The 24,787-nt window shown below is 43.7% G+C and overlaps 1 protein-coding gene across 1 annotated transcript in view; it reads left to right on the top strand.

The window, feature by feature from the left end:
* Positions 1-1,243: 1,243 nt before the first annotated feature.
* ANKRD65 (ankyrin repeat domain 65) overlaps positions 1,244-24,787 on the top strand; it is a 44,358-nt gene continuing 20,814 nt past the window's right edge. The window contains exons 1-2 of the mRNA XM_040325799.1: positions 1,244-1,551; positions 17,655-17,853. Of these exons, the coding sequence (XP_040181733.1) occupies positions 17,657-17,853 (197 nt within the window). The 5' untranslated portion in view covers positions 1,244-1,551; positions 17,655-17,656. The remainder of the gene's footprint in view (positions 1,552-17,654; positions 17,854-24,787) is intronic.

The raw sequence follows: 24,787 nt of genomic DNA, 5'->3' as shown, positions 1-24,787 counted from the left end.
GTTGATTTACTAAAGACAAATAGACTGTGTAGTTTTCAAAGTGCAGTTGCTCCAGAGCTTAAAGCGAAGTTCCACCCAAAAGTGGAAACTCCGCTTATCTGACCCCCCCACCGATGCCACATTTGGCACTATTCCGGGAGGAGCAGGTACCTGATTTTCCTTACAGACAATGGCGGTGGGAGCACTAGGGTTGCCACTTTTATTTCACGCCAAACCCAAACACTTTAGCAGAGCACAGCAAATTAATTTTTTTAGTATACACTATAGGACAGGAATATGGAATTAGCGGACCTCCAGCTGTTGCGGAACTACAAGTCCCATGAGGCATAGCAACGAAGATATTTGCCAGCACACCATGGATCGACACAAAGTAGCATCCAAATGGATAGTTTATTGCATGATCAAAACACAAGGAGAGTGCAACGTTTCGGAATCACGCAGGACCCCTTCGTCAGGCATGTGAGGCACCTCACCTCCAGCTGTTGCGGAACTACAAGTTCCATGAGGCATAGCAAGACTCTAACAGCCACATTCATGACACCCAGGCATGATGGGACTTGTAGTTTTGCAACAGTTGGAGGTCCGCTAATTGCATATCCCTGATATATGATAATAGACCTGGGACACCTTTGGGGGCTCCAAAGAGAATAGTAATGTGGGGAGCATATTTCCCCCTCGCCCTTTTGTCAGGCCCTGTTCCCAGACACATTCCTGTCTGAATAATGTGTCTGGGTTTCAGAGGAACTGTCTGGGTGAATCCCAGACAGGTGGCAACCCTAGGCAGCACCCGAGAGCTGATGGAAACATCAGCTGGGGTGCCAACATTGCTGGATTCCAGGACAGGTGTGTGTCCTAATATTAAAAGTCAGCAGCAGTCCGCTTTAATAAATGAGTTCTGCTGACTTCCATAATCCAATCAAGGCTGTTTTTATTTTTCTTGCACGTGATTGGGTATTTTTTGCAAAGTGAAGCCTTACCTCATTTACTAAGCTCTGGAGCAACTGCACTTTGCCTTTAGTAAATGAACCCCACTGATCCAGTGAGGACACAGGGACTGCCTTGCCGCCTGCAGTCTTTACACAGCGTGAAACATGTGAACACAATAATCTATTTTAGATCATGGCAGAGAGTTTCAAACACCAGATCCTCTGTGCCGCAGAGCTCAGCTCTGGTTTGTCCTCCTGACAAACATTGTTCTCTTGTTTCTTTTCTCGTATGTCCCTCCTCCTGTCCCCCTCCCTCAGTCCCTGCTCCTTTGTAAAGTTGACCAGAATCATTAACAGATTACCCTTTAACAGAGGGAAGCTCTGTAGGGGAACATGTTCACACTTGCCGGAATATCCAGGGAGTAATTGCACAAGATCTCTTTTGTTTAATCTCCTTCTCAATTTCCCTGCACGTCAACCTGCTGCGAGCAGCTAGAAGTCCGAAGGAGCAGACTGCATTTCATCTCTGGAGCAACCCAACCCTTCGTAGCGCAGGTCACAGGATTTGGTGCCCCGAAGGCAAACTAGATCCTCGCTGAACCAAGAGGAAGGCACCGTATAACAGGTAAGGATATACTGTACAGTATATGGCAAGAGGCTTAAATAGGGGCCCATTCACACTAAAGCGTTCTATTGCGTTAGTGGGAATTGCATTAACCCTCCTGGCGGTATTCCCGAGCGTGACTCGGGGTAAGATTTTTATACCAAAAGCGGTAACCCCGAGTCAGACTCGGGCTCGCCTCGCTACAGCAGCAGACAAAGTTACATACCTTGTCCCTGGATCCAGCGATGCCACCGCGCTGTGTGAGCGAGCGGAACCTTGCTCGATTCACACAGTGTCCTCTTGTGCCGCCGATCTCCCTTCCCTGCAACGTTACGACGCACGGGAGCGGAGAACGGCGCCAAATTCAAAAACGTAAACAAACACATTACATACAGTATACTGTAATCTTATAGATTACAGTACTGTATGTAAAAAATACACACCCCCCTGTCCCTAGTGGTCTGCCCAGTGTCCTGCATGTACTTTTATATAATAAAAACGGTTCTTTCTGACTGCAAACTGTAGATTGTCCATAGCAACCAAAAGTGTCCCTTTATGTCAAAAATGGTTTTAGAGCAGCTAGAAAACAGCGATAATAAATTATAATCACTTGCAGAATTGTGCGATAGCGATTTGTGGGGAAATTCGTCATAAAAAAATAAAAGTAATGACAGCGACAATTCTGCAACTGAGCAAATTTCAGTGATTTTGAGTTGATTACATTATTGAATAATTTTTATTATAATTATATTATTACGTGTTATAATTATTTATTATATTATAATTTATAATTTTGTTTTTAAAAAAATGTCATACCCGGGATGCCTACTAGTCTCTTGTTTGGTCAGATTTAAGTGAGTTATTCCTAAAAATTACAGGCCTACAGTATAAAACGCCAAATTTCCTTGCAAATAATGGTACCGCTTTCAGCACCTTTTTTCTGAAATAATCATACCGCCAGGGAGGTTAAGGTGGCCCATTCGTTATAAATTGTCTGCCGGCGACGCAACACTGCGGATAAAAAATAAGCTTGACCCTTTTTTTTTTAAATACATTGCATCACACAAGATATATGCAATATATGCGGTGTGTAGTGTATTGGATTTTACTGTACAATGCATTGGGGGCCATTCGCAATGATTGGCACCACAACACACCACACATAGAACAGGTGCATTGCCATGCATTGTGATAGTTGCTATCATGTGTGAATGAGCCCTCCAACTGTATGTTAACTCTCAGGCCTTGTACACACGACCGAGTTTCTCGGCAAAAACCAGCAAGTAACTTGCTGGGAGAAATTTTTTTGCAGAGGAAACCGGTCGTGTGTACATTTTCGACGAGGAAACTGTCGAGAAACTTGACGAGCCAAAAAGAGAGCATGTTCTCTAATTCCTTGACGGGAATGGAGAAAATTGGCTTGTCGAGTTCCTCGACAGCCTAACAAGGAACTCGACGAGGAAAACGATGTGTTTCGCCCGTCGAGTTTCTCGGTCGTGTGTACGAGGCCTCACAATGAGCTTCTCTTATTTGCTCCATTATGGTCTGTTAAATACCATTGAAAGTTTATTCTTATAAGGCCTCGTACACACGACCGTTTTCCTCGACAGAATCCATCAAGAAACTTGGTGGCAGAGATTTTTTGCCGAGGAAAACTGTCGTGTGTATGTTTTTCATCGATAAAACTGTCGAGGAACTCGATGAGAAAAAAAGAGAACAAGTTCTCTTTTTCCTCGTCGGGAGTCTCAATTTCCTCGTCGTGTTCCTCGTCGGGCTGGTTTTCGACGAGAAATACGTTCGTGTGTATGCTTAGAAACCCGCACATGCTCAGAAGGGTGGTGCCAGTGGAATCAAACTTCCCCTTTATAGTGTCGTCGTACGTGTTTTACGTCACCGCGTTTGAGAATGACGAGATTTTGTCTTGACAGTGTGTACGCAGAGAAAGCTTGTTACGTTTCTCGAGGAGCATAACAAGGAACTCGTCGAGGAAAACAATGTTTCATTTACGACGAGTTCCTTGGTCGTGTGTACGAGGCCTATGTGTTTGAAAATCCTGTTGATCCTGCCAAAAAATAAAACTTGATTGTGACTTATCAACGGGAAACCTGAGCCTGGGATGATATAGACAACTACCTTGATGACATTAACTTCACATCAGAGTCCTCCATCACATCAGAGCCTTCCCTTCATATCAAAGTCCCCCCTATACATTAGAGGTCCTCCATCATACCAGAGTCCCCCGGTCAAATTAGAGATCCCATCACATCAGAGCTTTTCCTTCACATCAAACCCCCCCTAACATTAGAGGTTCTCCATCATACCAAAATTCCCCCCATCAAATCAGAGACCCCCCCATCACATCAGAGCTTTTCCTTCACATCAAACCCCCCCTAACATTAGAGGTCCTCCATCATACCAGACTTCCCCCTTATCAAATCAGAGACCCCCCATCGCATCAGAGCTTTTCCTTCACATCAAACCCCCCCCCCCCCCCATACATTAGAGGTCGTCCATCATACCAAAGTCCCCCCATCAAATCTGAGACCCCCTCCCATCACATCAGAGCTTTCCCTCCATATCAATACCTCCCCTCTACATTAGAGGTCCTCCATCAAATCAGAGACCCCCCAGCACCTCAGAGCCTTTCTTCCACATCAATACCCCCGTGTACATTAGAGGTCCTCTATCATACCAGAGTCACCCCATCATATCAGAGTACCCCTATACATTAGAGGTCCCCCATCACATCAGAGTGCCCTCATGACAATGTCCCCTCCCCGTCACATCAGAGTCCACCCTGCCCCGATCACATAGTCCACTCAACAATCTCTGATCCAAGGAAAACTGGGTCTCACAGCACCCTGGGGGAACCCAAATAGCACCCTGGTTGAGGGACATTGTTATAGACGATGAGCATGTGATAGCGTGAGAGGCAGTAAAGTTTTTTTTTTTTTTGCTTTCTGTATCCCACTGGGTACATTTCCATCCACTTCCTGTCCCAGAGACACAATAGGAAGTGAGAAGAAATCTCTCGAGGTGAGGGAAAATCCTTGAATATCGTCCGGTATGGGCCTTTCCAACAGAAACCAGACTACATTCAGCCGGTGTGTCCTGTTGAACAGGCATGTTGGGAAACCAATGGCTGAGAGCACTGAGCTTTAGAGATACTGCATGTGGGCAAGGGCAAGATGAAAAACAATGGTAGGACATGGCTGAATCAAACTAATTGCAATAACAATGCAAATAACAACTGATAAAATGTCACAATGCCAAATCAGAATTTCTAGTCACCATAACCACATAGCAGTAACAAACACACCATAGTCCTAGTCCTCACTATCATTGTAAAAATAATGAAAACCTATGCGGCATACCTATCACTCACATCGCAGCCTCCTCAGGCTCTTGCACTTGTTCTCTGCATACTAAAACATCACAAGTGTGTGTTGTATAACAGCTTCCCGAGCTCTCTGCTATATTATTAGTTACATTCATTACATTAGACTATAGAACACCTCCCCTCTATCTTAAGATGACAATATTGCTCCTCTGTAGGTATAGTACAGTGAGAGTTGAGTAAGAGTTGTCACACTTGGACAGGACATGTGTAAATGGCAGGATCAATAGACATAATTAAAGGGATGAAAAAAAAAAACTAATATCGCCAGCGCAGGATTAGTAAATTGCACTATATTATATTTGTATTCCTTGGCTTTGATGTGCTTTAGTGCCAGCACACTGCCTCAACTGGATGGAACTGTGGTAGACAAGTATCTACTCTTACAGAAGTGCAGTGGGATGGGCTCGGGCCAACTAAAGTTGGGTACTACTACTTATAGTGCCCAAAGCTGTCTGGGACTGCAGCCAAGAGATGGTCAGACACTGCAGACTTGATTCAAGAGATGGTCAGAGACTGCAGACATGATTCAAGAGATGGTCAGAGACTGCAGACATGATTCAAGAGATGGTCAGAGACTGCAGACATGATTCAAGAGATGGTCAGAGACTGCAGACATGATACAAGAGATGATCAGAGACTGCAGACAAGATACGAGAGATGGACAGAGACTGAAGACATGATACAAGAGAGGGTCAAAGACTGCAGACATGATATAAGAGCTAATCAGAGACTGAAGACATGCTATAGGCGGGGATAAGCAATTAGCGGACCTCCAGCTGTTGCCAAACTACAAGTCCCATCGTGCCTCTGCCTCTGGGTGTCATGCTTGATGCTGTCAGAGTCTCGCTATGCCTCATGGGACTTGTAGTTTGGCAACATCTGGAGGTCCGCTAATTGCTTATCCCTGCGGGATGGTCAGAGACTGAAGACTTGATACAAGAGATGAAAGAGAGAAATCACTGCTCTAGGATACTAATCAAGAAGTCTCCTCACCTGATGCAAAGCCACGGGTGCTGGCAATGCATGGAATAATGCAAACATGGAGGAAAAACGTTCTGGACAGCCGCACTCCAAAAATGTATTGCTTTTATTATAAAATAAAAAAAAACACAAAAAGCATGCCACAGCAGACGGGGTAAAAGTTGACGCGTTTCACACCAAACTTTAGTGCTTATTCATAGCTTACAACATAGAAAGTGGATGTCAAGTATATATACAACTATGGGTGACGTGACAAAAAGGATAGCAGCTGGAAACCCAATCTGCAATCCAATAATCAAGGTACCAATTGGTATCTGGTGTGAAACTAGACAAATCCAGATTACATGGCTGAGAGAGCAAACACACTTATATGAGATTTAGAAAAACACATATAGTTATTCTCATTCCAGAAATAGTCCTGAAATGAAAAAACACAAATAAAGTGAATCAAAATAATGCTGAAGTTCCTATGTATATAATATCTATCTGTGAACAATACATGTATAAAGGATTGCAAATACGAAATCCTTTTAATTGCATAGTGTATAGTGATAAACATAATAGAAATATTAAACATGTGTGAATACAGGACTAGCATAAATAAAAAATAAAATATATTCAAGGGATATGTGTCCCGATAAATATATGTATATATGTGAGTGATGAGTGCAAAAGATTGAGAATCCAAAAAAGATCTCTGTCAAAAATCTACATAAGTGAACATATATACCGTATTTGCATAAATTTAGAAGATATGTATGTGAGATAATGTGAGCAAAAATAATAATGAAATATGTCCGAAAACACGTATTATATGAATTGCAATTCTCTACATGAATAAAAATTATGTGAAGATGAGTAAAATATGAAGTTGATAGATATGAATAAAGATAAAAAGAATATTAAGACCAAAATGGACATAAAGTATAAAATATGAATCAACTATAACATGTGTTATATTGGGACTAGATTGCTTTATGGAAACGGGATAGCTTTGTATGGGGTTGACTATTTAAAAGATAAAATGTAAATTATCCCCCAGGTCAAAGGAATGACCCAAGCAAAGAAATTCATCAAAATGCACATAATGGCCACAATACATGGAAGGTTGATTCAATTCACATCCCTTATAGGGCGATATTAATGTACATACAGATCATAGTCCAATCCCAATGCATGTATATATACAACACATATCTCGCTATAGGTTGGATCAATAAGCAGGATAGGGAGATACTTGTTGACTGTGGCCCGGATTCAGAACGAAGTTACGCTGGCGTATCTATTGAAACGCTGCGTAACTTCTAGGATGCGCGGGCGTAGCTTTTTTCTGTATTCAGAAATCAAGATACGCCGGAATTTTGGTAAGATCCGACTGGCGTAAGCCTCTTACGCCGTTGTATCTTAGTTGCATATTTACGATGGCCGCTAGGTGGCGCTTCCGTAGATTTACGCGAGGAATATGCAAATTAGGTAGATACGCCGATTCACAAACGTACGTACGCCCGGCGCATTTTTTTACATCGTTTACGTAAGGCTTTTTCCGGCGTCAAGTTACCCCTCATAAAGCAGGGGTAAGTCATGTTAGGTATGGACGTCGGAAACGTACGAACAGCGTCGTATTTTACGTTGTTTGCGTAAGTCGTTCGCGAATAGGGCTGTACGTAAGTTACATTCACGTCGAAAGCATTGACAGTTTTCGGCGTAATTTGGAGCATGCGCACTTGGAAATGTTCACGGACGGAAACGTCAATTACGTGGGGTCACAAGTAATTTAAATAAAACACGCCCACATCATCCACATTTGAATTAGGTGGGCTTACGCCGACATATTTACACTACGCCGCCGTAACTTAGGACGCAAGTTCTTTCTGAATACAGAACTTGCGCCCTAAGTTACGGCGGCGTAGTGTATCTGAGATACGCTACGCCCGCCGATAGATACGATAATGTATCTGAATCCGGGCCTGTATTCTTAATTTTAGTGAATTCACTAAATTTAAGAATACAGTCAACAAGTATCTCCCTATCCTGCTTAATGATCCAACCTATAGCGAGATACTGTCGAAGGGTATTAAGTCAGTGTCCCGCAGAGCACCCACTTTAGGGAGCTCCCTTTCACCCAGCCTTTTTCTGAGCACTACGGTTGCTCAGAATTGGTTGAAATTTAAGGGTACATTTAAATGTGGTATTAAGAGCTGCAACTACTGCCATTTCATTAAAAAAGGGTCAAATCTTGTTCTAACAACAATAGTTTTGATATCTTACAGTTCATTAACTGTAACACTAAATTTGTGGTCTACGTTATTACATGTGAAGAATGCCACATACATTACATAGGCAGAACCATTCGCAGACTTAGAGATCGTTTACATCAGGGGTGCCCAACTTTTTGAAGCACGAGGACCACTTAAGCAACTTGGTAACCAGTCGCGGGCCACAATGAGCAGAGCGGGCGGATGAAGGGTTACGACTACTCTATAGGCCCTCCGATCCACCCAGATGGAAGGGGACAAATTCCCTTCTGTTTTTCAGATTGGAGGTAGGTGGGGTAAACAGACATCTGTCTCTCTATAGGGGTGAATTGAGGGTCCCATTTGTTTGGGCTGATCGCGTGAAAAGGGCCTAAGACTGCTTTCACACTGATGTGCTATGGTTTACCCACACCCACTGTGTCTATCCTGAACTTTACCATAGACTCTGCCTGTGGCAAAAGCTACCGCTGTGGAGGAAGCATCGCCTTATGGGCTTGCCAACCCGCCATCCTCCTGACCCCGCGCCTGTAATAGACAGAATGCGGGTCCAATGCTGAGATGTGTTGTCTATCAAGCCTCGTACACACAACGAAGTTTCTCTGCAAATACCAGCAAGAAACTTGCTGGGATTTTTTTTTTGCCGAGGAAACCGGTCGTGTGTACATTTTTCGAAGAGGAAACTGCCGAGGATCCCGTCGAGCCAAAAAGAGAGCATGTCTTCATTTTCCTCGACGGGAATAGAGAAACTTGCCTTGTCGAGTTCCTCGACAGCCTAACAAGGAACTTGACGAGGAAAACTATGTGTTTCGCCCGTCGAGTTCCTCGGTCGTGTGTACGAGGCTTCACAGGCACGGGGTCAGTAAGAGGCGGGGCTGTGGGAGCGAGCAGAGCGGAGGAAATTTCAACGTAAGTTGTAACAGCATGCTATACCGCTCTGCGATCCCGCGGCTCTCCTCTTTCTCTATGCTCTCTGCCATCGGGGCGATCACTGGAAGAACGTCTTGCAATTAACTCCGCCCACCAGCGGTGTTCGTCCCCCCACTCCCAGGCAGCCCAGCTCCTCACCAGACCTCATTTTCCACTCGCAAAATGCGAGTAGGCGAGTGGAAAATGAGGTCTGATATAGCATATAAATATATGATTTAGCTTGAATATAACAGTACCTTTTCAACAGAATTAGTTTCTCCCTCTTAACTGTGTGAGAAAAACATGGGGTTGTGGGTAAATCTTATACTCATAACCCCATGTTTTTTCCTTGTAGTTAAGAGGGCTGGGCTGGAAGGAAGCATGTGTCTATTAGACACATGCTCCTTTTATGACACTGCAGTGAGAGGCGTGCCTCCACTGCAGGATTTGTGTTGGACAGCTGGGACCGATGGTACTTTACCATTGGTCCAAGACTCCAAGCTGTTCATTGAGCTCAGTGCCTCTGACAAGTGAGAGGCACTGTGAGCTCAACCTCTCAGTCTGCTGCAAACAAAGTGTGTCAGGTTGTATTTAAAGTGTCTGTTCTGTATTTAGCTTCTGACAGGCTGCACAAGGAGCCCCATATCTCTGGAAGCATAGGTCGTAGGAACCCCAAATGTTACCAGTGGTGGGGTAAGACTTAGGCTACATAAGTTGGGGTCTCTGTGACCACAGGTCACTGAGCTACAACCCTCAAAGCTTGATTATAATTTTTTTATGTTCATGGCCCTGCCTCAACTGCCTCCCCTGACAGCACATCCCTGGTCCAGACCTCCACCCAATGATCAACACAAAACTTACCAGACAAAATTGACTATCCACTACAGATAGGCCATAAAAAGAGAGACCCCTCATTGTGTATCTCTGTATAACTTCATTTAATCAAGGTAACAAAAATACATTCACAAGATCTCCAAATAAAAGCACTTGTCACAGTAAAATGCCCCTAATGACATCAGGTATGACGAAAAGTGCAGGTCGGAGAAATCTGTGACGTCAGCACGTCAATATCGGAAGCAATTTGTTACCTTGATTAAATTAAGTTATACAGAGATACCTGTACACTATGAGGGGTCTCTCTTTTTATCTTTAATACACTCTTTAAGGAGGAACTGTCACCAGGGTACACTGTGATATTGCCCAGGATGGTCCAGTATCATTGAGAATCAGAGGATACCATTATACCATATGTGCATATCAACCTAGCTGTAGTTGATGGTCAATATTGTCTAGTAAGCCTTGTGTTGATCATCACTGGGTGGAGGTCTGGACACAGCACTCTTTATTGATGAATCTATGTACTGTAGCACGTGAGATCTCTCACTGCACATGCGTTTGGATTGGATCACTTGAATTAAAGTGGACTTTTTTTTCCTTTGCTTCTTTCATTTATTATTTATTTTTTGATGTTTCATTAAGTGCACATTTTGCGGCCACGCATAGGACCCTAAGTACCACTCAGCACAATGGATAGCCCTGTCAAACCACAGGAAATTTTAGCTTGCCCTGGACGTTAAAAGGCTGTCGTCAGTAGGCAATGGGCTGGATGCTGCTCCTATCTCTCTTGAACACGCTAAAATGCTGGGATTGGACACACACAGACTAATATCCAGATTCAGGTATAGTGACGCCGGCGTATCAGTAGATACGCCGTCGTAACTCTGAATCCGCGCCGTCCTACATTTAAGCGTATGCTCAAACTGAGATACGCTTAAATGTTGCTAAGATACGAGCGGCGTAAGTCTTCCTACGCCGTCGTATCTTAGCTGTCTATTTACGCTGGCCGCTAGGGGCGTGTACGCTGATTTACGCCTAGAATATGTAAATCAGCAAGATACGCCTATTCACGAACGTACGCTCGCCCGTCGCAGTAAAGATACGCCGTTTACGTAAGGCGTTTTCAGGCGTAAAGATAAACCACCAAAAAGATGGTGCAGCCAATGTTAAGTATGGACGTCGGAACCGCCGTCGAATTTCACGTCGTTTGCGTTGTTTGCGTAAGTCGATTCAGAATAGGGCTGGGCGTAGGTTACGTTCACGTCGAAAGCATTGACTATTTGCGACGTGATTTGGAGCATGCGCACTGGGTTACGTCCACAGACAGCGCCGTTCGTTCAAAACGTCATTTACGTGGGGTCATGCTTTATTTACATAAAACACGCCCACCTCTTCACAATTTGAATTAGGCGCACTTACGCCGGCACATTTACGCTACGCCGCCGTAACTTAGGACGCAAGTGCTTTGTGAATACAGCACTTGCCTCTCTAACTTGTGGCGGCGTAACGTAAATTACATACGCTACGCCCGCACAAGTTTAAGCCGTCGTATGTGAATCTGGCCATAAATGTTTTGTGTGCAAGGGGCCTTAGCATGGATGAAGGAATCTATTTGATTTTTTTTTTTTTTGGTAAGCCTGCAGGCTAAATTAAAGAAATCTGTACATGTATGGCCATTTTTAGGGGTAAAGCAGCACTTTTACATGATATGGTAAATTAGCGGATGACGAATTTATAAACCTGCGGTCTCTCGTGTTTGTAGAGCAGTATTGCAGCTTTTATTTCTTCATTGTGTATTTGTAGATGTGGTTTTATGTGAACGGGGAACTAGTAATTGCATGTTATTGTCTGATATTCATCTCCTGCTGATCGGGAAATAAAACAAGCTTTTGTGCTCCCATTAATAACTGCTGATTGCTTTATTGCTCAGAGCTCTATAATGTTTTGTTATTAAACCTAATCTGATGCCGGGTAATTAGCATCCATTGTAAATTAAGACTTAGGTGATAAGTGGCATTGTGCTGAAACAGTGACAAGGTCCCAGGATGCCTAAGGTGAAAATGAAAAAAAATATGTCCCTCCCCCTCTGGAAGCTGAGGTGATTTAAAGCGGACTTTCACTGAAATCACTTTTTTCCTCTCCAAAAGTGTTCAATATGACTGCCATAATGTCGCAGTCCTAATAAAAATCGCAGATCGCCGCCATTACTAGTAAAAAAATAATAATAATAATAATAATAAAAATGCCATAAATCCATTCCCTTATTTTGTAGACGCTATAACTTTTGCGCAAACCAATCAATATACGCTTTTTGCGATTTTTATTACCAAAAATATGTAGAAGAATACATATCGGTCTAAACTGAGGATAAAAATAAAAAATAAAAATATTGGGGCTATTTATTACAGCAAAAAGTACAAAATATTGGGGGGTTATTTACTAAAGGAAAATCCACTTTGCACTACAAGTGCAAACTACAAGTGCAAGGTGCACTTGAAATTGCACTGAAAGTGCACTTGGAAGTGCAGTCGCTGTAGATCAGAGGGGGAAATGCAAGGAAAATAAAAAAACAGCATTTTAGCTTGCACATGATTGGATGATAAAATCAGCAAAGCTTCCCCTCATTTCAGATCTACCCTTCAGATTTACAGCGACTGCACTTCCAAATGCACTTTCAGTGCAATTTCAAGAGCACTTGTAGTTTGCACTTGTAGTGCAAAATGGATTTGCCTTTCGTAAATAACCCCTATAGTGTTGTCAGGGGCATCCCTCCCGCTGAGCAATTGTATTTTTGGGCAAAGCCGCCCCTGTCAGACGAAACCAGTGATTTTTTGCTAGCAAGCGATAATTGCATGTAAAATCACACAGGCTGGTTGTACCCAACTTGAAATGTTCAGCCTGCCGATTAGGGGAGCCACCACCCTTAATTCATGCGGCCAGCCCCTATGCAGGATGCTGGACACATTCCAACAGGGGGGGTGTTTTTTTGAAGCACCTAATAAGAGCCAGAGGCTCTAATAGGCTTCAAAATAGGGTGGGATTGTGGTGCAGAGAATGCAAACGATCCCATCCAGGTGTGTTACAATAGCGAATCAATATTCGCTATTTGTAACACTGAATCACCTCCTGGCCAATTAGGAAGCGAGTCTTGAGTCACGTCACCCGATTGGCTGAAAGGACAGGTAATCCTACTCGACGTCTAGGAGAAAGGGAGGAGACGCATGGCGGAAGCCGATGTGATGGGGAAGAGGACTCAGGAGCCGCTGCCAGTTTCCAGGAGCAGGGGAAGGGGGTGGTTGTTTGCCGCCCCCCCCCCCCCCCCCCCCAAAAAAAAAAACAGCAGCCGCCACTGCTGCCCATACATGGTTTGAATGAAAAAAAAAAAAAAGCTGGCGGCATTGATTTGAACCATCTATGGTCGGCCTTAGGGTTAACACACAGGTATATTAAAATTCTCCTATCTATGTTGGATTTTCTGCCAGCCACTGACAAAAAAATCCAGTGTAAAAAAATGCTCAATTTGGTGCATAAATGCATTTATCCATGCATGTTCATAAAGATATGCCATGTTGAAGCATATGTGCATAAACCAGTGGCGTATCATACATGGGTGCAGGGTGTTCAATGCACACGGGGCCCTGAGGGGGGGGGCACTGTGACTCACACTGCACACATGGGTGGTCCCCGGTTCACAGCCAGGGATGATTGGTGCAGCAGGAGTGCCAACTGTGAACACCAATCTCCCTGCATAGCTTTTCAGCTGACAGACGCTTCTCCTCCTCTCCCTTCGGCGCCTGGCAGCTGAAAAGCTATGCAGGAAGATCAGTGTTCACAGCTGTCCCTCCCGCCGAACCGGTCATCCCCAGTTGTTCCCTGTGTCCTCCTCTTCAGACCCCCTTCCGTATCCTCCTCCTCCGCCCCCCTGGGTGCTCCTCCAGACACTCCTGCTGTCCCCTGTCTTCCTCCTCCGCCCCCCCCCCATGCTTTGACAGCTCCTCCGTTCCCCTCTTCTCCACCCCTCCTCGTGCCATGCAGCCGACTTCCCTCCTCTCCTTTCCCGCCAGATGCTGTGGGGGATCTGTAATTTACTGGCCTCTTCCTTTTCTGAATTGGACATAGTAAGCGATCGCTCCAGATAATTTACTAGAGCTTGCTTAGGGGCGGGGCAGGGTAGGGGTTGGGTGGGGCAACTGGTGGCGAGTAACTCTTAAGGCCAGGACTTTAAATTTTGAGCCCTGGTGAACATAACTCAAACAGGAAGAAAGGAAGATAAATGTTGTGTATGGGGCTGTGTAGCCACAGACCAGTCAGAGTGCCCATGCTGACCCGTGTCCACAGCCAAACACACCTACAATGGGCACATGAGCATCCGAGCTGGACCATTGAGCAATGTAAGAAGGTGGTCTGGTCTGATAAATCATGTTTTCTTTTACATCACGGGGATGGTTGGGTGCATGTGCATTGCTTACCTGAGGAAGAGATGGCACCAGGATGTAGTATAGGCAAGCTGGCAGAAGCAGGGTCATTGGCAGTGCATCCATTAACGGCGCACAGGCACCACCCCCACTCTCCAGCCACCCACCTCTTTGTAAAATGGATAGATTCATGCTTAACATCGCGTCTGGCCCCTTTTTGGACCCTGGTGCCTTAATTACAGCGGTGGGGGTGTTTTTTTGAAGCACCTGATTAGATCCAGAAGGAAGAAGAGACGCACGCACGGGAGGAGAGAGAACGATGGAGGATGTAGGAGCCGTCGCTTGACCTGCTGCCTGACCCGCTGCCTGATCTGCCACCAGGATGGGGTAAGTGTGTACAGGTCATACGGTGAGTGGGCGAGCGGGGGGAGGGGGTCGCAGTGGCTGTATATGATGGGCACAAAAGCTGCATATGATAGGAACATAGGCTTTATAAGATGGGCACAGGCTGCATATTATGGGCACAGGCTGCATATTTTGGGCACATAAGCTGCATATTATGGGCACAGGCTTCATATTATGGGCACAGCCACCATAAGATGGGCACGGGCTGTATAAGATGGGCACAGAGGCTGTATAATATGGGCACAGAGGCTGCATATGATGGGCACAAAAGCTGCATATGATGGGCACAGAAGCTGCATATGAAGGTTTTGAAGGTTTGATGAGGAAAGAGAAAGGTCATCTGTTGTAGGTTACATGTATTTTTGGAGTTCTACGTCAAGACAGTGGGTGGAGTTATGTTACTTAATATACACAAGTGGGTGTTACGTTTGTGATAAAGGTTTCTGACATCTATATTGAAAACATGTTAATTTTGAAGGTTGATGAGGAAAGAGAAAGGTCATCTGTTGTAGGTTACAAGTATTTTTGGAGTTATGTTACTTAATATACACAAGTGGGTGTTACGTTTGTGACAGGAGCATCACCACCTTTCTTGGAGCTATTCTAAATGTAAATTATGCTTAGCTTGGCTTTAAGAACAGTATAAGAATCCATGTGGTTTAAGTAGCTAGTAGGAACTTGAGGGTCTCCCGACCCTGTGGGAACTCGGGGTCACCCGACCCTGCTGGAAGGGACCTTACCCAGCAGAAAGATGTACCATCTAATTCTGAAACCTTCTGAATTACCATCTTGCCATGTGTTACCAGCTGCCATAATGTAAGCATTGTCTTTTGCCTGTCAATCTTGAAGAATAAACTTCGTAGTTATGAAGAGAGCCTAAGTCTTGTATATTGGGAACGAAACGCCTGGAAGAAAGAGACTATTGACATAACACATGACACGTGTCAAAAATGTCTCCCCCTCTTTCACATTCTTCATTGCCAAAGCCAGCCATATTGGTAAATTTTTCCCTAAATACTTGACAAAAAAGGGGAGATGAAGAGACGAGATGAAAACTTTCATGATTGCTCAAGTCTTGGGAAAACCCAATCAAAAGAACCTAGAACAAAGAGGCTCCTGATGACAGCTTTCGGCTTCACGGCCGGGCACCCACTGCGCATGCGCAAGCGGCACTGCGCATGCGCGAGCGGCGCGGCGCCGTCCGATTGGACAGGCACTCGCCTACAAGGAGGGGCTGCAATAAGGCGATTAAGCTATTTGCCTTACCAGCCCCTCGGCGGAAAGGAGGAAGTGGGACAGGAAGTCCCACTCATCCTGAAGCCCCCACTCCCCCCCCCCCAAAAAAAATTACATGCTAAATGTGGCATGTAAGGGGGCTAGGAGTGGATTAAGCGGAAGTTCCATTTTTAGGTGGAACTCCGCTTTAATATAGTTAGGGTACATACAGGCTTGTGTGGAAGAAAAGGATTTTAACGTGTCCAAACAGAGTTATTGTTGAATTAAATAATATGGAACATTGAAAAAAAATAAAAGAAAGAGTTGCTTGTTGGTCATGGCTAGATAAACAAATTAAATGGATAGATAGATAAATAAATTATATTATAGAGTAATATAATTTGATACAAATATATTTATTTCTTCTTTATGTTAAAATAGTTATATGATATGGTTGAAGTTATAAAAAGTAAAATTTATGGAGGTAAAGGAAGAACTTTTTTTAATATTACATAATTTAGATGGAGAATAAATTAAAATTAATTAATAATAATAATTTATAGATTCTTGATGGAATGAAATGGTTAAATATTTCACAGGAATTTTTCAGAGTTTTGGAAAAAGTTTATGTACAATATCTAAAATGCTAAATTGTATTGTTTGTATTGGAAAAAAAGAGGATCAGAAACATTTATTATTTAAGATGAATGCACTTATTTTGTTTGTTAATTACCGTATAGTGCATTAAGGGGGAATTGTTAGATTTTGAATTTATTACTATTTTAAGTGATAAAGGTTTCTGACATCTATATTGAAAACATGTTAATTTTGAAGGTTGATGAGGAAAGAGAAAGGTCATCTGTTGTAGGTTACAAGTATTTTTGGAGTTCTACGTCAAGACAGTGGGTGGAGTTATGTTACTTAATATACACAAGTGGGTGTTACGTTTGTGACAGGAGCATCACCATCTTTCTTGGAGTTATTCTAAATGTAAATTATGCTTAGCTTGGCTTTAAGAACAGTATAAGAATCCATGTGGTTTGAGTAGCTAGTAGGAACTTGAGGGTCTCCCGACCCTGCAGGAACTCGGGGTCATCCGACCCTGCTGGAAGGGACCTTACCTAGCAGAAAGATGTACCATCTAATTCTGAAACCTTCTGAATTAGCATCTTGCCATGTGTTACCAGCTGCCATAATGTAAGCATTGTCTTTTGCCTGTCAATCTTGAAGAATAAACTTCGTAGTTATGAAGAGAGCCTAAGTCTTGTATATTGGGAACGAAACGCCTGGAAGAAAGAGACTATTGACATAACACATGACACGTGTCAAAAATGTCTCCCCCTCTTCCACATTCTTCACACCCCCAAAAAATTTGAGCGCCAGCCGCCACTGGGCAGGGTGATGCTTTGGGCCATGTTCTGCTGTGAAACTTTGGGTTCTGACATCCATGTGGATGTTACTTGACACTTACCACCTAATAAAAGGACATTTATCTGTCCAAGGATCCAGCACAGTCTTCACTGGTCTTTGGGTCTCTGCCACTAGTTTGCTAACTGTAGGAAGCCAGCTGTGACTCCTTGTGGCTTCACAGCTGGCTTCCCACTACATGTGCGTGAGCTGCGCAGTGCTCCTTGTTAAACTCTTGTTGTTGCTAAATCAGCTTTATTTCTAAAAATGAGCCGTAATGAAGCTGTATGTGTAATTTTTCAGGTATGCATCAGAGGGTGGGAAGACTGACTCCCGAAGTAGAGCTGGCTAGGAGATGTCTGCAGTTGAGCGAGGAGATGAGCCTGCCAGATAAACAAGGCAATACCAATGCAGAATGGAGAGCTCTTCATATGGCTGCCTGGAATGGGAACACACGTCTTGTAAAACAATTACTCCAACAAGGAGAAAAAATTGATGACAGGTTAGTTACCATAAACTTAAGGCTGGCAATACACTGTACAATCTGATTGTGGAATTTTCTTCAGCTCTACAAACTTGCTCATACTGGAGAATTAAACAGGCTTACTTTACACTTAAGGGCTTGTTTACACTGGCAACAGCCCTAGCCGATACTCTGAATTAAGGGTTAATCACTTTTAGTAGGGTGGTTGGCAGACAGCTAGAAGGCTATATGTTGTCTACTCATGGCCTGTTTTAAACCTGAAAACCATGGAGGATTCAGAAATTTTTATTTTTAATTAATTAATTAATTAATTAAAATGTTAAATTTATACATGACCTCTTATCATTAGAAGGGATCAAAACGGGGAGCTGCGGTGGCTCAGGGGCGATTGGCACTGCGCTGACAAGCCATTCACCTCTGCAGCTAGAGGTTCGGATCCCGGTCTCAGCTACATGTGAATTGAGTTTGGTGGTCTCAGCCCGGCTCCCGGTGGGTGTGCTATGCGAGGTAAGCTTGCGCTTAGTACGCCCACCCCCCTCCCGCAAAAACCCCCACACTTACACGCACTCGAAATTGGGCTAACATGCACGCACTTTGACCACGCGGTCTCTAAAAAGAGAGGCAAAGGACTAACGGGGCTGGTTGAGCGGGCTAGATCCTCTCACTCCCTTATAGGGAGTCCCTCTGCCCCGTTGGGCTTCAAAGCGGAGCAGGTAGGGCGGGCTGTGTGGGAGGACCCCCTCACACAGCCACCATTGCCACCCGGGGCATGGAGAAAGGTGGCAGATTGCCTCTGGGGGAGGCCTGCCTACTCCCAACTCCTGCAGTCCGGCTCCTCTCTCGAGTACACGCACAAAAAATACACTTTAAAAAAAAAAAAAAGAAGGGATCAAAACACAATCTTATCTTTCGAAACATTGGCATCGCCCTCTATTAGACTCATTGGGCCAGATCCACATACATTTAGATAGGCGCAGCGTATGTGAGATACGCTACGCCGCTGTAACTTACTTTTGAATTCTTCGAATCCACAAAGAATTTGCGCCGTAAGTTACGGTGGCGTAGTGTATCTCTCGGCACGTAATTCAAATCGGCGAGTAGGGGGCGTGTTTCATTTAAATGAAGCGCGTCCCCGCGCCAAATGAACTGCGCATGCGCCGTCCCTAAATTTCCCGCCATGCATTGCGCTAAATGACATCACAACGACGTAATTTTTTTAACTTAGACATGAATTACGTCCATCCCTATTCACGGACGACTTACGCAAAAAAAAAATTCAAATTTCGGCGCGGGAACGACGGCCATACTTAACATGGCAAGTCTAACTATACGCCGCAAAATACCAGCTTTAACTATACGCCGGAAAAAGCCGACTAGAGACGACGTAAGAGAATGCGACGGCCGCGCATACGGTCGTGGATCGTCGGAAAAAGCTAATTTGCATACCCGTCGCGGAAAACGACGCAAACTCCACCCAGCGGACGCCGAAGTATTGCATCTACGATCTGAAGGCGTACGAAGCCGTACGCCTGTCGGATCGAACCCAGATGCTGTCGTATCTTGGTTTGAGGATTCAAACTAAAGATACGACGCGGGAAATTTGAAAGTACGCCTGGATCTGGCCCATTATGCTTAATTCTAATTACAAATTTTATAAATACCCTTCTCTCTTCTTCTTCTTCTTCTTCCTTAACATGTCTGACCCTCTTAAGACCTTTTGAAAAATTCTTTAGATATCACTGAATGGAGTAAAACCAATTTGGCTAAATGTTCCAATAATGCTCTAGCCCAAGAGAATGCATATAAAATATTCCTTCACTGGTATAAATTTATAGCGTTTACAAAATAGGGGATAGTTTTATTGCATTTTTATTAATATTTTTTTTTTTTACTACTAATGGCGGCGATCAGCGATTTTTTTCATGACTCCATGGCTGCGTATTGTGTTACCAATGGTTTGTTTGGTGACTGTGGTCCCGACTCCATTGAGATCATTCACAAGCTCCTCCTGTGTAGTTCTAGGCTGATCCCTCATTTTTCTCATTAACATTCTTACTCCATAAGGCGAAATGTTGCATGGAGCTCCAGACCGAGGGCCATTGATGATTATTTTGTATTTCTTCCTTTTTTTGAAAAAGCACTCCAACAGTTGTATCCTTCTCACCAAGCATCTTGCTGGTGGTCTTTTAGCCCATTGCAGCCTTGTGCAAGTCTACAGTCTTGTCCCTGTGGTCCTTTGACAGCTCTTTGGCCTTGCCAATGATGGTGAGGTTTGAATAGAAGAAAGAGATTCTGTGGACAGGTGTCTTTTATACACATCACATTACGAGTTGTCGTTACCTAAATTGACAGGACTCATCTGTGTACCACATGAGCACATACTGTAGCCAGTCTGTGGGAGCCAGAATTATTGTTGGTTGGTAGAGGATCAAATATTTATTTTACTCACTGAACTGCAACTCAATTTATAATATTTATATCATGTTTTTTTCTGGATTTTTGGTTGATATTCCATCTCTATCATTTAAAATACGCCTATGATAACAAATATAGGCCCATGGGGCCAGATTCAGGTAGAAGTGCGGCGGCGTAACGTATCATAGATACGTTACACCGCCGCAAGTTTTCATCGCAAGTGCCTGATTCACAAAGCACTTGCGATGAAAACTCCGGCGTAAGCCCGCGTAATTTAAATGGGCGTGTGTCATTTAAATTAGGCGCGCTCCCACGCCGGACCTACTGCGCATGCTACGTTTCGTAACTCCCGCCGTGCTTTGCGCGAAATGACGTAATTTTTTTGAACGGCGACGCGCGTAGCGTAATTCCGTATTCCCGGACGGCTTACGCAAACTACGTCAATTTTTAAATTTCGACGCGGGAACGACGGCCATACTTTATACAGCAATACGATTGCTGTGTAAAGATAAGGCACCAAAAACGACGACTAACTTTGCGACAGGAAACTAGACTAGCGGCGACGTATCGAACGCAAAAATCCGTCGTGGATCGCCGTAACTTCTAATTTGCATACCCGACGCTGGTTTACGACGCAAACTCCCCCCAGCGGCGGCCGCGGTACTGCATCCTAAGATGCGACAGTGTAAAACAATTACACCTGACGGATCTTAGGGATATCTATGCGTAACTGATTCTATGAATCAGTCGCATAGATACTCTGAGAGATACGACGGAGTATCTGAGATACTCCGTCGTATCTCCTTTGTGAATCTGCCCCTTAATTTCTTTGTAAGGGGGCAAACTTACAAAATATACAGGGGATAATTTTTTGTTTGTTTTTTATTGAAATATTGAAAGTAAGATAATTAATGGTAGACAATCCAAGAAAGCACTGCTGCACACTTCCCTGGGTGAAACGCGTTAGCCAAGAGGAAACTACAGAGAATGATATGACAGCTAGCACATTTTTACAATACCTCTTTATTGTGGTGACATATCATAATATTAATATAATTATTGACTACATACAACGGCTGTACTGGTTCTTTTCAACCCTATTTAGTAAAATTCCATTACATATATAAAATCTGTTAAAGGCATTGAGGTTTTGTCTGAATGTACCACTTATTTATAAAGTTAAGCCTTTGCTAGCCTTGATGTGTATTGAACACATAAGACTTTGCACATGTCACCGTTTATTTATTGAAGTTTCTTGGCTGCAAGTCTCTGGCTGGTCAACAGAAAAGAGATACAGAACATTTGTTAGTGTAGAGTAATCCAATGGTTTGAAAGCCTTTTATGTTGTTCTTTGAGCCCTGTCACATGTAGAAAAACAATTATTTGCCAATGTTTGGAAAGTGATTAATATGAGCACATAGGAATTTTTTGTTTTGTCAGCCATTTCATTAAGATGTATGAGTTATTTAAAGTACTGTAAATGTAAATCTTAACCGAAAAGTTTGCCTAAGCACTATGCATCATAAAAATGTCTTTTAAATAAATGACTGGCCTTTTCTTTTTTTCTTTTTTGCATTTTATTACTGCCTCTATGAAGCCACTTACTGCGTAGATGCGTGATAGTACACTAGTGATGGCTGCATGAACCCCACTGATGGTCCATGCCAGCGTAATTTTTTTTTGAAAGCGCACTTGTATTTTCTATCAAAGGCCCAAGTGATAGGGTGATAACATAGAAGCACCATTGGGAGACAGACAGCGGAACAAAAACCTGAACAAAGACCTTCATGGCAAGATCACCAGGAATTATTTGAATTAAAGCTACCTACAGATTTTTTTTTTCTTTTTTTTTATTTATAAACAGGGAAAAGGGGGTCCACGGGAACCTCCCCGGCATTACAGTCATCGGCAAGGTAAATAGGATAAAACAAAACATCAAAAGGCATAACACAGAATTAAAGACGGGTCATTGTATACATTACAGAGCAACATTATCCATCACAACAACGGGATCAGTTATCCAACCATCTGTATAGGGACATAGCTATGCGCCTCACGGCGTCATCTCCACCTCTCCCTGTTTTCCCCTCCGTCTGCGCGTGGTTCTCAACACGTGCCTCTAAAATCTAACCAGCCGTCAAGGTCCCATGGTCCCGTCTCCCTTACTTTCCAGATTTATGTAGAAAATAGGAGTAGAAAGAGATAGGCGCAGACAAAGATAGAGAGCGAGCACTCTCTTAGAGTGTACAGATAGAGAGAGAAAGGAGGAGAAGAGGATTAAAGGTGAACGGGGAGGGGGTGGGGGGCTAGGTATTGGGGGGGTCGTGAACATGGACAGCACATCTTGTTCGCCACCATCAGGGCCATCACTAATGTGCCACCGCCTAAGGCCCCTGTGGAGAGCTTATTACAGACTAAATCAAAAGAGTTCAGGTCGAGGCGCTCTCACCTCTTAGGGTAATACCTTCCTCGGAGTAGGAGAAGATATTCCAGATACGCCAGGTGTCTGTGTAAGCTTCCTGCCTATCCTGACTCGTAAGGATAATATCCTCCATCTTATTGATCTCATCTATTCTCTGCAACCACATGGCGATAGTCGGCGGGAGAGGCGATTTCCAGCGGACTGGAATGCAGGCCTTGGCAGCGTCTAACCGATGACGAACAATTGATTTCTTGTACACCCACGTTGGGGCATCAGTCGCGTGGAGAAGGAAGAATGCTGGATCATCAGGGATCTCACGGTCTGAGAACTGCTGCGTAATCCGTCGAACCTCGCTCCAGAAGTGATGGAGGCGAGGGCAGGACCAAAAGACATGTAACAGTGTGCCCTTGTCTTCCATGCAACGCCAACATCTGTCCGACGTCGCAGGGAAGATTTTGTGTAGCAGGTCTGGGGTTCTATACCTCCCGGTTAAGATCTTGTAATTAGTCTCCTGTACCCTGGTGCATATGGAAGACTTATGTGTATGAGACAGAATTTTTTCTCTTTTCTTTTCCGAGAATGTACAGTTTTACCTACAGATTTAAAGGTGAACTCTGATTGGCCTGAGTTAGAGGTTGTGACATCATCAGCCCTCCTCTATGACTCAACCTATCAAAGGAAGCTTTTTTTTCATTGATAGAATACACCGCTTTCTGTGAATGGCTGAGTGCCGTTAACCACTTAAGCCCCGGACCATTATGCAGCTAAAGGACCAGGCCCCTTTTTGCGATTCGGCACTGCAGCATTTTACCTGACAATTGCGCGGTCGTGCGACGTGTCTCCCAAACAAAATTGACTTCCTTTTTTAGATAGAGCTTTCTTTTGGTGGTATTTGATCACCTCTGCGGTTTTTATTTTTTGCGCTATAAACAAAAATAGAGCGACAATTTTGAAAAAAATTCAATATTTTTTACTTTTTGCTATAATAAATATCCCCCAAAAATATATAAAAAACATTTTTTTCCTCAGTTTAGGCTGATACGTATTCCTCTACATATTTTTGGTAAAAAAAAATCGCAATAAGCGTTTATTGATTGGTTTGTGCAAAAGTTATAGCGTATACAAAATAGCGGATAGTTTTATGGCATTTTTATTAATAATTTATTTTTTACGAGTAATGCAGTTCTGCAATTTTTATCGTGACTGCGACATTATGGCAGACACATCGGACACTTTTGACACTATTTTGGGACCATTGTAATTTTTACAGCAAACAGATTACTGTGAAAATGACACTGGCAGTGAAGGGGTTAACATGTAGGGGGCGCTAAATGGGTGTTCCCTAATGTGTGTTCCCTAAAGTGTTCCCTAATGTGTGTTTCTTACTGTAGGGGGGGCGTGTGACATCACTGATCGTCGTTCCCTATGACAGGGAACAGACGATCAGTGACAGGCTCACTAGGAAGCAAGGGGAGAGGTTTGTTTACACTCACACAAAAATAGAATCCACGCTAAGGTAAAATGTAAAAAGCTGCTGCCTCCCTGTAGGACCTCAGTAAAGAGACCTATATAGTAATTAGAGCAAGAAGAGGGTAGGTGGCGCTGCTGTGACAGTCAGGGGGCCTAATGAGATGAATGTGGGTTCCCAGAAACAAGTATATCTGTGTCGGGTAACCTGTGATAGGGCTAAATCCAATAAAGGGTGGACTCCCTATAATAATAACACATTGGAATAAAGGTATGGTGTGTTGAGGTTACCCTTATACTGGTAATAGATGTGCCAAAAAAAGGTGTCTATGCCTAGGCCACCAACCTCTGTTGCTTTCCAGGTATCGTGTGTGAGAAATAATAAATAAAAATGAACAAATATATAAAATATATATGGGTTTATAAGTATGTGCTTCTGTACAGATGGTCAGGATCCTGTGCAGTCCAGCAGGTTGCTGGAAATGATAATACCCATGTGTGATAAATATTGTTTAACCACTTCCCGCCCGGCCTATGGCCGATTTACGTCCGGGAAGTGGTTATGAAATCCTGACAGGACGTTCTAGAACGTCCTGCAGGATTTCATGCCGCGCGCGCCCGTGGGGGCGCGCATCGCGGCGATCGGTG

The sequence above is a fragment of the Rana temporaria genome, chromosome 10 (assembly GCF_905171775.1).
Source record: "Rana temporaria chromosome 10, aRanTem1.1, whole genome shotgun sequence".
Lineage (NCBI taxonomy): Eukaryota > Metazoa > Chordata > Amphibia > Anura > Ranidae > Rana > Rana temporaria.
The sequence above is the reverse complement of the archived record's forward strand: the minus strand, read 5'-3'. Positions and strand labels throughout refer to the sequence as shown.